General features: G+C 42.2%; 1 protein-coding gene across 5 annotated transcripts in view; it reads left to right on the forward strand.

Annotated features, from left to right (window-relative positions):
• Positions 1-16,831, forward strand: part of schip1 (schwannomin interacting protein 1) — a 49,523-nt gene extending 32,692 nt beyond the window's left edge. For all 5 annotated transcript variants that reach the window (XM_069668089.1, XM_069668088.1, XM_069668090.1 and 2 more), the window contains 6 exons: positions 3,113-3,231; positions 6,211-6,328; positions 6,887-7,084; positions 13,141-13,264; positions 13,901-13,994; positions 15,899-16,831. In XM_069668089.1, coding sequence (XP_069524190.1) covers positions 3,113-3,231; positions 6,211-6,328; positions 6,887-7,084; positions 13,141-13,264; positions 13,901-13,994; positions 15,899-15,950 — 705 coding nt within the window. In that variant the 3' untranslated portion in view covers positions 15,951-16,831. The remainder of the gene's footprint in view (positions 1-3,112; positions 3,232-6,210; positions 6,329-6,886; positions 7,085-13,140; positions 13,265-13,900; positions 13,995-15,898) is intronic.
• Positions 16,832-17,178: the final 347 nt, after the last annotated feature.

Below are 17,178 nucleotides of genomic sequence, written 5' to 3' on the forward strand. Positions count from 1 at the left end.
TGTCTCTGTTCCAACTGCCAGTGAAGTATACTCCTGCCGGCCTCTTTTCTGCTGCGTCACCGTCTGCGTCTCAAATTTGGGACGATGTTCGAGCGCTGCTCGGACGGAGACGGGTTGAATGTGTAGCTGAGATGAAAAGGAGACGCAGAAGTTACAGACGGAGCATAGCATCGCGCCGGAGATTAGCGTGTTGACATAGGTTTTGTTTTGCGATCAACGCGATCGGAGCTGATAATTACCCGAGTCTGAATGCCGATTGTAACCTTTCCCACTAAGCAAAAAGCTGAGTGTTAGCAGGTGTTAGCGGCTTTTTTGACCAGTGGGAAAGCGACTTTAAAATTGATTTCTATTGTGCTTGTGCATCCTGACTTTACCTGCAGTTCGCTCCAGCCACTAAGGGTATAATATAGAGCCAAAATGTTTTCTTTAAAATCAAAGTATTAGGCGGCTATTTTGATAGTAGTTTCTGTCGATCATAAAAGCAGGGCGCAGGACATTTGTTGGTTCCTGCTTCCTTAATGTGAGGAGCTGCTGCTTTTCTTTGTCTTACATAATTGTAAACTGATTATCTTTAGGTGTTGAATATTGTTAAGACCGAACAAGACATTTAAAGATGTCACCTTGGAAAGATAAAATGGTTCATCGGTTCATACAAGATAGCTGCATGTTAGCTTGTCCTTGAGTACTGATGAGTTTAACAGTGGCAGTGGATGAAAGGTTTTTCATTTTAAATCTCTGCAGCCTATTCTCTATGTTTTGCACCCTAACTCTTGAGTCTGATCACTGGATAAGAAATGCAGTAACTCTGTCAGGCTGTGTAGGTTTTATAAGTGACACTGTTGACCTGCTGAAATAATTAATAATGAGTTACAATCACTGGCTGGAAATTGAACTTAAAGTTCTTCCTTGCAGGCATTTAGACGTTTCTATTTGTCATTACATCGTCATACAATCCTCCAGCAAAGAATGTGTGTGGTCTTTCTTTCACAAACAGTTACTCTGATGCAAAAAGTCCCCCGAGCCCTCCTGAGCGCGCCACACTTCCACCTCAGCACAACCTCCATGTTTCTTTTTTCCTCCGCCCTCACAACATGAGGGGAGCAAACAGTTATCAATGCTCAGCGAACCTGCTGCTCTGTGGAGAGCCCTGACTGACAGCGTGTCAGCTGTGTGGAAGTCGGGCCCGTGTGAGTGATGTGTGCGTGTACATAAATGTTCGACTGCTCCGTACCACACAGCCTGCTGTAGCTCCTTTGAACTGCAGCTCTCGAGTGTGTTCAACTTGACTCCCCAGGCTGTCTTTCAAACACACACACACACACTCACACACACACACACACACACACAAAAAGGAGCAGCGCCAGGTCCAACCCTCTACATGCCAGTGTGTGTGCTGGCAGAGCCAAGCTCGTCTTGCGGGCTCTTGTGTGGAGTGGGATTATGTTAATTTGTCCTTGGTGAAGGCGCTCTCACCAACGCCTGCACACAATTGTCAGGAGAGACTGACAGAGAGAGAGAGAGAGAAGGAGGGAGGGAGTGAAGGAGTCGAGAAAACGAGTGGGAGAGAGGTGAAGCTGTGATAAGAAATTTGGAGAGAGGAACAGAAAGAACAGATACTGTAGCTGGAGGCTGAAGAGGAGAAGGAGGGAGATGAGTGGAGCTGGGGATAATGAGGAAGAGAGAGCAAGACAAGCGACCGGTGAGGCTGAATCAGGTGGAGAAAAAGGGCACGGGGATGAGAGGAGGAAAGGTTGTTAACATTGTAGAAGTCATCACCATTAAGCCATCAGACACCCCTCATATGGTTTTTAACCTTTAGAGTCTAGAAATATTAAACCAGCAAGTCCAAACTTTGGGGTCAGTCCCTCCACGTGTCATAAGATAAAGTTAGAAATCGCTTCGAGGGGTGGTTACTTTAAGCGGGGTTATATGAGGTACTCGTAAGTGTCAAACAGTCATCACGGCCCTGTCAGGAGAAGCCGGTTGGAGTTCCTACACTGAGGCTAAGCTAAGCTAAGTCAATGTAAAGCAGTGACAACAAACTAAAATACAGCATGCACTTAAACTGAAATGTTTGTTTATATGTACGACTCTCTTAAGTTGCTAAAGTACGTGCTACTTGACATTATCTAATGCTTTAGTGATTAAAAAAATACCTTCAGGCCGTCTGATTCCTGTGTGGAGAAGGGCACTGCAGTGTTCAGACTGCTTGTGTCTGTCAGACTGTAAACATCCTGCGCAGAGCGTCTTAAAGACTTGTGAGAGTCCTTCCTGCTTTCACCAAATTTCAGGCTCTGATGCTCGTGTGTAACAGTAACAAGTTCAACTCTTCCCTCTAGATTAGAAACAGTCTGAGTGGCTCATTAGTTGTTCGCACCTCAGTTGGACGTGTTTACCTGCTATCAGCACAGACATCCTGGGGGGACTGCTGTGTGTGAGCGTGTCTGAAGTGCTGCCAAAGCCGACGCTGAGCTCAGTGAGGAATTCAGGGTTGGGAGGAGGGCCAATGAGGGCGCCTGTGGTAGTATGTAATGTTGGGATTCTTGCAGATTTAAGCATGTATGAAAGTGCTTTTTCTCTTCTTCATGTGGAGTTTACCGTACACTAACTTAATCCAGTGTAAGTCCTGTATTAGAGGATCTACTTTCTGTGTGTGGATATTGGCATCCTCACTTGTTTCCTGAGACAACAGCACCGCCTGCTGGTGAACACTGGTACTGCACATTTTAATAACCCCACGCTCACATTTTTTTCATGCTTCAGCTGACTCCACACTTTGCATCACAGCGTGTTGGAATGACACTAAACCTCTGACTGCAAATTACGTAGAAGCTGCTGCTATTAATACACCTGCACCTGTGATTCGGCCTGTCAGAGAGCGCTAACAGCGCTTCTATTTGTGCACAGTCACATGAGGGGGAAAGAGGGGGATGTTTCATGACAGGAAGCTATAAATAAGTAGCTGGTTTTCTTATGACATGACACTAAGCAGTCACCCTGCTGAATATGCCTAATCCTTACCAACCTCGCCCTGACCTTTAACCTCACTTTAACGCTACAAAATAAGTCACCAAAAAGATCACACCCTTACCCTGTTCATCTGCTGTTTCAGGCCCAAAAGAATGAGAGGGAGTCTATCAGGCAGAAGTTGGCCCTGGGCAGTTTCTTCGACGATGGACCGGGTATCTACACCAGCTGCAGCAAGAGCGGCAAACCCAGCCTGTCCTCACGGTAAGACCTCTGACCTTTGTCAAATTAACTCTTTCTAAACCAACAACATGTTTCCTTTAACACTTTCCTGACTTTTCCTAAAATTGTGTCATTAAAGATCTACTAAATTATGGGGGTTGTGGGATACAGTAAGTAAGGGTAATACAAGTAAAAAAATTATCAACATTTATGCCTCCAACCGCCGCCGCCGTCATTTTGACCCCTCCATAGAAACAGCTGGGGCGAGGTGCTGTCACTCAGCTGTCAGTGACATCGGCTCGCAGACAGCTGAGCTGCTGTAGTAACGCCTATTGTTACAGTTTAGAAAAGAAGACAGTCACATTACTAAACACATATATAATTCGTATATTAGCTATTTTTGGATTTGAAACATGGACCGGAGAAAAAGAACGATGGATGTGGAGGGAGCCCTGGCAACGCTCCAGGCCATGAGTGACGGAGAGTCAGATGGGGGAGATATAACGGAGGAGGTAGATGACCCGTTCACCCGGATGATTAGCGTGAAAAAAATAAAACAAAAAAGATCTTCCTGAAATGCCGACGCGCAGCATGTGGACAGTGCACTGGAAAAGTCCACAGCAAGCGTATGTCGTGTGCGCGTATGTGTGTGTGGAGTTTTGATGTAAATATTGATTCTCAGGTTTGCTTTATGCATTGTTCATGCTATATTTTTCTTAAAATGTTCTTAAATTATTAGACATTATTATTATAAATGTTGTGCTTGTGTGAACATGTGTGAGCGACTGAGAGAAAGTGAGCGAGTGAGCGCTCCGGTCACAACATTAGCCTATTATCCAATATTCAAAATGTTAAATTGTGTTGATTATTTTGTTGTTTGTTTGTTGTATTTAATTGAGGAATTGTTATGTAAAATGAGCCTTTTTCAATCTGTTATAAAATGAAGCATTGTTATATTACTAAAACCCATAAACTTAATTAAAAAACTAATAACAACCAATCTGCTTCAAGAAATTAAGTATTTGCGGCAGGGGGTAAAAGTGACCCCCCTCCGGCGGTTCTAGGAGGATTGGAACGTTGGCGTTTCTAGTGTTAAATGTCAAAACACAATAATCATCTCCGTACAAGGAATGAAAAACACAAGGGCCTCAATCTGAAAGTCCACATTTACCGTCAAAGAAAGACGACAAAAGAAAGGACAAACGGGGAGGAAGAGAGTGACGGGAAGTAGGGAGGATTTGAGCTGTGTGAACAATGAACCACAGACAGTCATCCCTTGTGGCTCTCACTTCCTAAAAGGCACCTACAAGAGGGCACACACACACACATGGTGCTACCGCCTCCTACACTGAACCTTACTGGAACTACATGCTCCGTTAGCACTAAAGGGCTCTTTGTGTTCCTGCGAGCTGAATCACGTGGTTATATTGATGCAACACATTGATGACTGGTTGTGATGCTTAATGTCTAATTGATGGTTACGGGAAATAAGAAGGAAATGTGATGGGCTTCTGTCAGAGACAAGTCAGAGACACACTGAAAAAGGGAACTCCCCAGCTGATACCATTATTGATATTTGACACATTTTTCAGCTACTATTCTTTTCTCTTAAAACGCATTTTTCCCAGAAACATCCCATATTTTATTCTTTAAAGAATTGTGGGGAAAATAAGTCCTGCAACACGACTCTAAGACAAAGTGGTGGTGTGCATTTTGTGACTCTAATTTCGGCTCGGTGTGCACTCGTTGATGCTCCTTTAAAAAAGTCTCTACACCTACATGATGCGTGCATAATTACACCAGAGATATCTACTGAGTGAGTTATAGGTCAAACATAAACTTGTGTCTCTCATTACAATCTATGTCATTTTGTCCACTATGTTAAACATTCGGAAGCCCTTAGCAGATATGTTTTCTTTACTCTGTTTTCCCGCTAAACAAGTTTTTGCTGGTTGTTTTCTTGAGATCTGGACTTATTAATCTTGTTATCTCGATATAACAACGTCAAATGATCGTAACTCGTCTCCCCAGAGTTGCAAAAGCACAAAACAAACATAGAAACAGGCTTAGCTTTACCTCATTAGTGTGGGTAATGGCAGCATGGCATGTCCTGGTCTGTAATATCACAGTGACCAGACTATTGTTTTGTTTTCTAGATCACCGGAAAGCTATCTACCAGCTTTGTTTAAACTCGAGATAACGAGAAAAATGAGTCCGTTATAATTGGAAAACCTGCGTTGTTATCCCAAGATGACGAGAAAAATACGTCGAGATCTCAAGAAAACAACCGGAGATGACTCGTTATTGTGCGAAAACACAGATAAAATGCCAAAGCATCACTTGAATGTATACAAGAGGATAGTTTCCAGAATACTGAGTAAACCCATAATCTATACTGACTTGGACTCACAGGGAGGTCTTTGGTGCTGCCTCTCCCCGGGAAAAAAACACAATCGACCGCTCAGGTCCTGTTTTAATCAGAACTGATTGGATCTATGCTTTGAAACCAATCAGCACGCTTTGTAATTACTGCATTGAATAAGCAGGTTATTGATCCGCAGCGGGTTGTATCTACACCTAGTGGTGTTCTGCTCCTCCATGGCACAAAAACACACCCGCAGCGGTCACAGGCAGATTGGATCAGACCTACCCGAGGCTTCCTGGATCGATCCATACCGAGGACAAGGGGGGAGAAAATTAAAAACACAAGCTCTGTTCGCTCTGGGGATGAAGGCAGCTACCATTCGTTAGGACTTTCTTTCCATTTTGTTTGTTTTTTACTCTTTTTATCTCTTTAACACATCACCTCTCGAAATCCTTCACTGAGGTGAAGCTCTTTTAAAACTCATCAAAGGTCATTAGCATTAGCGGCAGTGATGTTGACATGGCTGTCTGCTTTGGCCCCGGTCCGAGTCAATTACCGCAGAAAGAGCCAACATTGAAGTGACTCGACTCTTATCTGCATTTATGCTAATATTGACACGTCTCCCCCGGTTTGAATCCATCTCTGTCTCCCTGCAGGCTGCAGAGTGGGATGAACCTACAGATCTGTTTCGTCAATGACAGCGGGAGCGACAAGGACAGCGATGCAGACGACAGCAAGACGGAGACAAGTCTGGACACTCCTCTGTCCCCTATGGTACGTAGTGAAACCTTCACTGAGCTATTATAGTATTTCTGCAGAATTCAAGAATAAAACAAAGGGACAAAATGTTTCACAAGACGGTAGATCAGATCTGATGTGAAACTGAAATTGAGACAGGGCAACAATGAAAGCAGTGAACCGGAGATATCATTCTGAATCAGAAAAACCCAGAGGTTCAGTCTTTGCTCACGTTTTCTGCCCTGTTAACCAATTCATAGCCAGCAAAGGAGAGGTGAATTGGAAATCCCTCGCCATGGCCATGAATGAGTGGCTGCATTAACCTCCCGTCAGCCTGAGACGCATTTAACAGAAAGAGAGAATTATCACCTCTTTACATGTTCATCCCCGCTCTACTTCTTGTCTGTGTGCAAAATCTACGAATCAAAATGTCAAGAATAAATTAATCCTCTGATCTATTCTTTCTTATCTTTCCCTCTTTCCTCTCACCTTCACTATACTTTCGTTTCCCCTCCTCATTTCTTATTCTGCTCACCTTCTCCTTCATTTTTTATTCCACCTGTCTCCTTCCTTCCGCCTCGTTCCTCCCTGCAGTCCAAGCAGAGTTCGTCCTACTCGGACAGGGACACCACAGAGGACGACTCCGAGTCTCTGGAGGACATGGACTTCCTGAGTCGACAGAAGAAGCTGCAGGCGGAGGCGAAGCTGGCCCTGGCGATGGCTAAACCCATGGCCAAGATGCAGGTGGAGGTGGAGAAACAGAACCGCAAGAAGTCACCTGTGGCAGACCTGGTTAGTACCAGAATTATACAATAAAGCCCCTTTTAACCGGGAAGTTTAGCATCAGTAAGGACTTTTCTACTCCAGTATCCATTGATAAAAAGTCATATGGTTTTGCATGCCAAGTCAACACAAAATTGATACACTTGAGTCAAAAAAATCCACTGAGATAAGAGCAGAGTTACTCCCCAAAAAGACAAGTCATAATTGCTGCTTCAAGCCTTTGATTTGACTTTAATATTACCAATGGATCACATGATAACTTGTAAGTGAAAGGGGTTTCTTGTAGTGACGAATTTCCCGAAAATCACCACCTGACTTCACCCGCCCCGGTGCAGTTTTGCGTTTTGGCGTTGCTGAAGCAAAACGTGCGGCGTGAACATACTCAGCTTCACATACGGCCCACCGTCCTGCCTCTGTGCGTTTTACATGAAAGACGAAACTGAACAGAGGCTTAATTAAGCCGCCTTGAACTGGCAGTGTAACTAGCTGGTGTAAAAAGTGGAACATGTAGCAACCAAAGGGCGAGGTGTTTTTCTCAGAAGATGGTGGAGAGAGAGTGACTATTAGACTCATATTTGCCTCGTAGCCAGAAATGAATGAATCTTAATGTTCCTCAATATCTGACTGATAGTTCCTCATACTCACACAGTAGGTGTTTTGTATACAGCTTGTTTCTGTGCCCCAAAGATTTATTTAAATAAGGCTAAAAGTTCCCCTGGTATTCGCAAATGTTCTCTTATTCTAATAAATTCTTCCAGTGTTCGGCAATCCAATGTTCTAGGTTTGTTTCATCATCAGCATTGTTGATGCAACTGAGCAATCAGCTGGCACATGGGGTTGTTTCCAAACTGCTATCAGCACATGATGATTTGTAAAAGCAAAACTAGCAAATATGCCTCCTTTTGTTGTAGTTCCTCTAAACTTACTGTCAGACTGCGGATTATTTAGTGATGGACCAAGAGGTGTGTGGGCTGTGCTTCACCAACACATGACTGTTATGTCACAGGAAGCCACCTCCTCTCTTCCGTCTCTTCCTCTGCCCCCGTTTAGAGGAAGGAAGGTGATGACCACCCTGCTCATCATTATTTCATCCCTTTTTATCCGCCTCGCTGCCTCTTTGGAAACACACACACACACCAACGCGCTCAGACACGCACACTGTGGGACTTACACACACACACACACTCTATTTCCACCCGGACTCACAGGCAGAACCGCTTTACTTATTCAGGGGAGAGAAGGGCAGCTCGGCCCGGGTCCATCTATAATTCATATGCCGGAAAGCATTGACTTCAGTGTTTAGGGATGTAGCAGCGCTCAGCAGTCAGAAGACATCACTGTCACATCCGGACCGAACACACACACACACACTGAATATTAAGATGTGTTTAAGGCTACAGCCGCCTGCCATGTCCACAACAGCACAGATCCATTCCACTGCAGGAGTTAAACTGGCTAAATGTTTCCCCAGAACAGCCGGGCTTCTGAACGCTTTTCTAAATTATCTTGAGACAATAAGATAATTTACCAAAAAAAGATTAAAGCGCTACGTCCTCTTATTACGTATAATGTTTTTTAGAGATGAGGAAGGCCATGCTAGCCTGCATGGATGGCATCTTGACAACCGCAGCAACTGATGTAAGCTGAAAATGTGACATTGAGGAGTAAATATATTGATCAGGGCATCAGACTGCACTCAATCAGGGTTTAACACAGGCAGAAATAACATTCAGACAATTCCTTGTCACTGTTGGAGTAGTCTACTTATGAATCCTCTTTGACAGTCATGGCAGTGATCATACGACTGAAATCAAGTGAGATCAAATCAACCAATCCATCAACTTTATTTAAAATGCAGACTCCCAATACAACACCAACACACAGTCTACTGAAAGGAATAGGACAAAAATACTGCGAATAAATAAAAGCATGCAGATAAAAGAAAATGTAAGAATACAGTTTAAAGTGAAACTAACACTTTAAAATGAATCAGTAATAAAAGAAGGTCACACTTTTTAATTCTCCGTAATTATTTAGAGTATAATGAGCAACATGATAAGTCACTGATACCTGTATCTAGAAAAAAAATGGCCTTTTGTTTTCTCAAGATTACCAGATGAATTAGCCTGAATTGTTATTTTGAGATAAATAAATAGTTAACTTGAGATCCTGATATTATGGCATTAGAAAAGCAGTGCTAGCTACAGTACAGCTGTTCCTGCCCTTTGTATTAAAATAATCGTTACATGGATGAAATAGCTGGCTGATATTAATGAGTAAAGGTTGAAATAGTTAGGTAAACACAATGGCTTAACACTTGTAAAATGAGCTCAGAGACACAAACTAACAGCTGAATTAATTTGCTTAAAGTGATTTAAGGAGGGGGAGTAATGTACAACTGTTGTACAAGCGGCAAATAGTGGTAAAAAGTATTAATCAACAATTTATTATTTTTTGCTCCACCAACTCACTAGTTTTACAACCTAACTGAAACTTTTTGGGGCTTTTGTTGCCAAGCAACACACACATTCTCCTGGACTCTTGCTACTACACAGAGCAGCTACTTTGTATCGTGTACATTTATCTGTTGGTCTGCTCTGTGATTCAGAGGTACCAGCTTGATTAATGTAGACATACATGGTCTGCTGTAATGTTAATTAACAGTATTCCGAAGATGTGGCTGAGGCGGAGTGATACACAGAGTAAGCACTCACGGAATGCCTCTTATCCAATCAGACTACTTGGTCGAAATAACTGTTGTATGAGCATAAATAAGCAATATCAATCAACTAGTTCCACAACTTAACTGAAACTGGGCTTTTGTTGCCAAGCAACCCAAACATTCTCCTGCACTCTGTGTCTACAGGTTACCACAGATCAGCTGTTTTTTATCATGTACATTTATATTTTAAGATTCAATTAATCATCAACCAGTGAAGTAAGAGTCTGCTGTGTGATTCAGAGGTACCAGCTTGATCAGTCTAAACATACACAGTCTGCTGTGATGTTAATTAACAGTATTCAGAACACCTGGCTGAGGCGGAGTGATACACAGAGTGAAAAGTGACAGTGATGTTGTACTGTATATCAGCACTAATGGAATGCCTCTTGTCCAATCAGACTGCTTGGTCGGAACCAACTGTTGTACACGAATAAATAACTGATATAAGTAGCTGTAAGTGATAAGTGGTTGAAAGTTTCAGCTTCTGCCTCTTGGAGGAAACAATGCTAATTTTTTAAAGGAAATGGTCGTACAACAATATCCAAATTAAAAGCAATTTTCAAAAAAACATGTTGGGTGGTGTTCATAAAGCGTCAGTTGAGCTCATCTGATAAAAAAAGTGGAGGTTTACGTCAGACAAATGAGGCCCTAAAATCACAACTCTGGCGTTACACTGCTGCTGCCAGTCAGTTTAATTCTGCTCCAACTAAACTGGATTGTCCTGCCCGCTTGTCAAGGACAGAGACTGGGAATCCAGCCAGCACAGTAAGCCTGCATCCAAATGTCTGCGTGTGAGCTGGGTGTGTGGGGTTTTTCTTAAATCTGTGCAAAGAGAAGCGCAGAGGGAACGCAAAAAAGTCAGACAGAGAAAGCAGTGGGAGAGATTTAGATTCTACTGTAAAACGTCAGTTCCTTCCCTGATATTGAGTCATTACTGGAGGTTTATTCGTTACTATTGAACACTCAGGCTGTAATATTAACACAGAAACTCACACCGCGGTCAGCAGACTAACACCTATTTACAAATCTTTCCCGTCACCCACTCGTTTGTCTCCGACATCACATGTCTCTCTATGTCACTCTTTAGTCTCCGCCTCACTCAAAACTGAAACCGACACATGGCAGCCTCCAGTGGAGCTGCAGCAGAGCCAGTGTGAAAGTGAAAGAGGGGTGAGAAAGTAGCAGGGAGAGCCAGCCAGACGCCGACGCACGCAAACACTTCAAGTGGCACATGCAAAGCGAGAGAGAGAAAGTGTAGCACATTTTCTCACCTACTGTTTGAGGCTGTAGATGACGTGGGGGGAAGGGAGGGAGAGAGAAAATGGGTGCAGGAGGGGAAAAGAAGGAATGTAGACTGGCTGGATGGGAGAGTATGGTAAACAAAAAAGGAAATCATCCGCATATTTGTACCTGAGAAAAGCACACAAACGAATATGAAGACACTGCTGGTGGTGAGGGACTCAAAGCCAGCAGAACATTGGAGAAACTATAATGAGGTTTTGAGAGCACATTGAAAGTAATAATGAAAAATAAAAGGACCGTTTGGTGCCATAGTTGCTGAGTGATCGGCAGAAATGCAACTCCAAAACTTCCAGGACACTCATAGGAAAATCGTGAGTCATTTCTCACCCTTTATTGTCACTCCATATTACAAAGTAGCTGTTTTCACTACTCTAAGTCTGTGGGATTTTGTGCTGAAAAACAAAGATGAGGGATTTTAAGAAGTTCCCATTCAAAGTGAAATCATTCAATAAATATAGGACAACAAATGAAGTAAAATGAACCAGGTTGTTTCAGTCTGTAGAGTAGATAGTGGGGTAAAAGCGATGACTGTATATATAGACGGACAACGCGTCTCCAGCTGATCTCATTGTACGAAATTGATGCCAAAATACCCCCTGTGACGGGGGCTGCCATCTTGCGATGGTGACATAAGTTGGAGCCAGAGTTGCGCAGTTGAGATCAGCAGATGGAGCCGCTAACCAAAACACACACTTAACTTACCGACAAAAACAGCAAAGATCCCGCACGTCGGCGTGTTTAACAGCAGAACAGCTTCTTGTGTTGCGTTCACAGGTATGGAAACTTCAATGACTGTAGTGATTGTTTTAGTTACGTTTCCTCCCGCCGATTCTCCTCTACTCTGCTAATCCAGAACTGATTGGCTGCCGGAGCCATATTGGTCAACAGAGCTGTCAATCATCGTTTTTACAGTGTCAAATAACTAATTAAAAATAAACTTGTCCGAAAAATGAACATTTGGACGTAAATAGGAACTAACTATAATGACAGACACCATGTTTGAGAAACATTTATTTGACGTGTATTTTGATTTTATAGTTTGACTCATGTCCCATCTGTTGACATGGAGGAGGCGGGCTTTATGACCTGCCAGTCAGCAGGGGGCGATAGAGAGGGAGAGGGAGCTGTCATGTAGTCCATCTTTTTATAAATGGACTGTACTTATATAGCGCTTTTCAAGTCTTTGCGACCACTCAAGACACTGATGGCAGAGGCTGCTATGTAAAGTGCCCAACTGTGCCCAGACTGTACCGGGAGCAATTTGGGGTTCAGTGTCTTGCCCAAGGACAATTCGACAAGCCTGAGGGAGCTGGGGATCGAACCTCCGACCTTCCGATTGAAAGACGACCGACTCTACCACTGAGCCACAGCCGCCCCAAATTATTATATTATATGATATTATTATTATTATACAGTCTATGGGAAAATTTACAAGCAGAAGGGGCGCTGGTTTGGCTCAGTTGGTAGAGCAGGCGCCCGATGTGCAGAGGCCACAGTCCTCGACACACTGATCGCAGGTTCGACTCCCAGTCTGCATGTCATCCCCCATTCTCTACTCCCCACATTTCCTGTCTCTCTTCAGCTGTCCTATAAATAATAAAGGCAAAAGCCAAAAAAAGAAAAGTACAAGCAGAAAGTTCCAACAGCCACTGAACGCATCAGCAGTTTTTTGGTATAAAACACTGATTGTGTACTTGAAATCCCCCAACTTCACAGAATCCTCATGTGGAGTGGTGAACCCCTCAAAGGAAAAGTGATATTCCCTTTTGTTTCAGTATCAGAAGTCTTTTTTCCCCCCAGAACAACCAATAAATTGAGAATCAAAAAAAAAAGTTCAGCAGACATTCATGTCATGTGGCTTTTGATCCGATTCAAATGGTCTGACCCAAATGGAAGAAACAAGTCATTTAGCAGGAGTATTGCGTTGTGGCTGAACCTTGTTTTTATCCATCTCTTGTTGTGTAAAACCTCCAGATAGAGAAAGTAAGATGTCTAACATATTTTTTTCCCTCTCTGTCTGTTCGTGTGTGTTTTTCTGCAGCTTCCACACATGCCTCACATCAGCGAGTGTCTAATGAAAAGAAGCCTGAAGCCCACCGACCTGAGAGACATGACGCTGGGGCAGCTGCAGGTTATAGTCAATGACCTTCATTCCCAGATTGAGAGTGAGTTGACCACACACACAACGTACTCACACACAAACAGAGTCACTGACCTCTACTTTCAACTGCAGAAATGAGCAAATGGGGAAAAACAACTGCATGCATACTGACCCATAAACTTTATAGTGAATGTGAAAGTACTTTTACATATGTTAGTCAGTTCAAAGAAGAGAAGCAGTTAACAGCTTCCCCTGAGTATTTACTGTCACTGCACTGTACAGATCATTGGTCCTGCTGCTCAGGGATAAATGACCTCTCATCTTACACAAAACAGCTCCAAAACTCCCTATGAGTCCCAAATCAGGAGCTTGTTTTTAGTTTCAAAAAAGACTTTCCCCTCAAACTCTCAATTTTGCGTGATTCATAGTGTCAGCTAAAATGGCCGAAACACAAGACGAGAAAACAACCTCAATATTTGGTCTTTTTGAATGGTTTCGTGAGATCACTATGTGAGGCCGTTGTGGGAGGTTTCAGTTCTTCATGCAGATTTAATGTGAATCAAATAGAAAATATGCTACAGAGATCACTGTGGTGTAAAAAGTAGTGCCATTTTGTAAATATAAATATAATGTGGGTACATTTCTTGTTAAAGTGATATGTGTGTGCTTATATTAATCCTTATGTAATCTACCTCTCCAGGTCTGAATGAGGAGCTTGTACAGTTGCTGCTGATTCGGGATGAGCTACACATGGAGCAAGACGCCATGCTGGTCGACATAGAGGACCTCACCAGGTGATGAGACACTAAATGAAGAAATTATCCAATGCCTCCCCCTGCTTTTTTTATTCATTCTGTGTAGATATAAAAGATAATACTTATTTATTTAAAGAGAAAGATATGAAAGAGATGAAATAAGAGTGGGTTAGTCCATCTCTTAACACATTCTAAATATTATACTACTTCATTTCTCCCTCCTGAAGATGTCAATCGTACATTATAAGTACCAAATATGTAGTTTAATTTGTTTTTTAAAAAGTCTTTTAAGATTACACGGACAATCTTACATTGCACATTGTTGAACAGATAAAGAAATTCTGTTTTACCATAAAATCTGGAATATAAATCTGGAATTTAAATGGAATATAAAGCTATTTATTAATACAAAATGTGTTTGAAAGTTATTTCAACACTATTTCGATTTATTTTAATTTGAAACACAGTCAAAACACACACGAATTATAGCCTACTATCTAGGGGTGGGCGGTATACCAGTTTCAATACTGTCACCGGTTTCACTTTCTGCCACGACATGGATTTTGCAATACCGTCATTACCGGGATAAACTATAACAATAAATGAAAATAATAATAAGATGTAAACTGTTTATATGTATATGAAAGCACTGCTAATGAGAAGAAAGTCTTAGATTACTTCTCCAAATATTCTTTATTGCTCAGACAGGTTAATCACCAATACAGCTCACTCACAGCTTTAAACAGGGCAGGCTACTCGTCCCTGAAGACATGAAGGCCTTTACCTCATTTTCATTCCTATTTTGTACCAATGAACACATTTGTTTCTTTAAAAATCCTTCTTCTTTGCTGATATGTTCCCGTACATTGATCCCTTTTCATTCCGGAGCATCGCGCTAAAACCGTCAACACAAAAAGCAAAAAAAAAACACTGTGATATAAATTTTAGATCATATCGCCCACCCCATGGATTGCGGCTGCACTGACGGTTTTACGCGTTTGAAGCCCACTTTTTAGCTGAAAAAAAAGAATTAAAAGTGCGGCTTATACACTGAATTTTACGGCAAACATTCTACTTCTTCATAAAAATGTTGTGCTTAAATTACCCATAATGCAACTCAGTTCAATTTAATATAAGCTTTATTTATATAGGGGCGGCTGTGGCTCAGTGGTAGAGTCAGTCGTCTCTCAATCAGAAGGTTGGAGGTTCGATCCCCAGCTCTCTCAGGCTACATCTCGAAGTGTCCTTCGGCAAGACACTGAACCCCAAATTGAAAAAATATGAATGTGATATCTGATTGACAGTTGGGGACTTTACGTAGCAGCCTCTGCCATCAGTGTGTGAATGGGTGAATGTGATATGTAGTGTAAAAGCAGCTTTGAGTGGTCGCAAGAACTAGAAAAGCGCTATATAAGTACAGTCCATTTACCATTTATTGGAACCAACGTAACAGAGACAATGTTACCAACAGTTTTAGCCACTGATACTCCTTATCTCTAACTGGCGCTGACTCATGTGACATTATATGGGACAATTTATCAGACTGCACTTAGCAGCCTCATAGGCCGCAGTATTCCCCATGACCTGTAAACAGACTTTGGTGAGTGAAATTCCCCTTTCACAAAAACAGGAGTAAATAGTACATTTGTTAGGGACTATTTTCAGCTGAAACAGGATGATGTATTTGGGATAAAAGTACAGTACCCTTGTTAATATATTACACTTATAATGGAAAATGTATCCCAAAACTAAATTGTGTTGTTAAATTCCACGTTAATTAGGTTTTGGACAACATTAAAGGTCAAATGCACTCAGGAACAAGCTACACTGAGCTTTATCTTTATCCGTTATATGTTAAAGGATCAATTCTGACCATTAAGATCTATCAAATATCACCAGGCTTATTGTTAAATTAACTTTATGTTCCTTTTTCTCTTTTTCAGGCATGCTGAGAGCCAGCAGAAACATATGGCTGAGAGGACCCTTTCAAAATAAGATGCCCGTCCCTGCTCCACCCTGCTCCCCTCTGCCAAGCTGAAGCTCCCGCTCCAAACCAGACTTTTCCCCCTCCGGCCATTCCACCTCTGCCCCGTTTCCATCCAAAACCTGCCCGCTTGTCCCCGAGTACTTTGCCCCTCGCTGCTCCCCACCCCTAGCGTCTCCCCATGTCTACCTTCCTGTCCCACCCACCCACCCACCGACTGCAGCGGTAGCACAGAAGAAGGCCACCCTCTTTCATCCGCTTCTGTGGTTTTTCTCCCAGCGCCAAGGATGGAGGAGCACTTCCTGCTTCCTGGGAGAAGAGGAAACTGATTGTGTGTTGTCATGGATTCTGTCCCCAGCTTCCTGTGCAGTGATCGGCCTTGCTTTGCGATTGTTTCTTTTTAACTTTCTACATTCGCCACTAAATTATAACTGTCAAATGCAAAAAAATTGTGGGAAAAAATAAAATAATAGTGAAAAATTTAGTAGAAAGTCAGTCATGAGAAAAAAGAAACAACATTGTATAAAAAAAAAGATGGAAACTAACTTCTTCAGACCATTTTAAGTTGGACGGTAATTTTAAAGTATTTCAAAGTCGACCTGTTTTTATTCTGCACAAACGGTAGTTTTCAACTGAGAAATGTTTGTTTGAAGGTGCTAAAAGAGTGTAAAAGGAAACATGCCTGCCTTGTAGTGGAGTCGTAGCTTTTGGTAATACGTTCACTCTAATTGCTCTTCAACATTTTGTGAATGTTGATTCTCTGACACGAGTCATTTTAAATGAATAAGTGTGTTAATATTGTTTTCATCCTATTGTAATCAGAAACTTTATTTGAGGGAAGAAATGTTTATGTACAGATATGTAAAATAAAGAATAAACTTTGTTTCATATATGTCGGCCTGCTTGTGCAGTTTTTTGTTTAATTTTTGCAGCGGGCTGGTTGGATGAATTTGCTCTTGCTCATTGGCTTCCTCTTTCTCATGAACACAAAGTGTAATCACTACAGAGAAAAAGAAAACATCACAGCAGAACACGTAGGATGACTCAACTCCCCGTGTTTCGGTCTTGCCTCATCACGTCATTGTTTGTCTCGCTCTCAGCGGGATTGGTTTAAGGCCTCTGCTTATTAATGTGGACAACCCCTTAAAGTCACAGTTATTAGAATTTTGCTTTCACGTGAAAAATGACAGCTGTGGACTGATAAATGGTCACTAGGGGTTTAAGATAAAGATGCATTGA

The sequence above is a fragment of the Semicossyphus pulcher genome, unplaced genomic scaffold (assembly GCF_022749685.1).
Source record: "Semicossyphus pulcher isolate SPU_LCO1_2020_fin unplaced genomic scaffold, fSemPul1.0.p SCAF_19, whole genome shotgun sequence".
In the NCBI taxonomy this organism is placed as follows: Eukaryota; Metazoa; Chordata; class Actinopteri; order Labriformes; family Labridae; genus Semicossyphus; species Semicossyphus pulcher.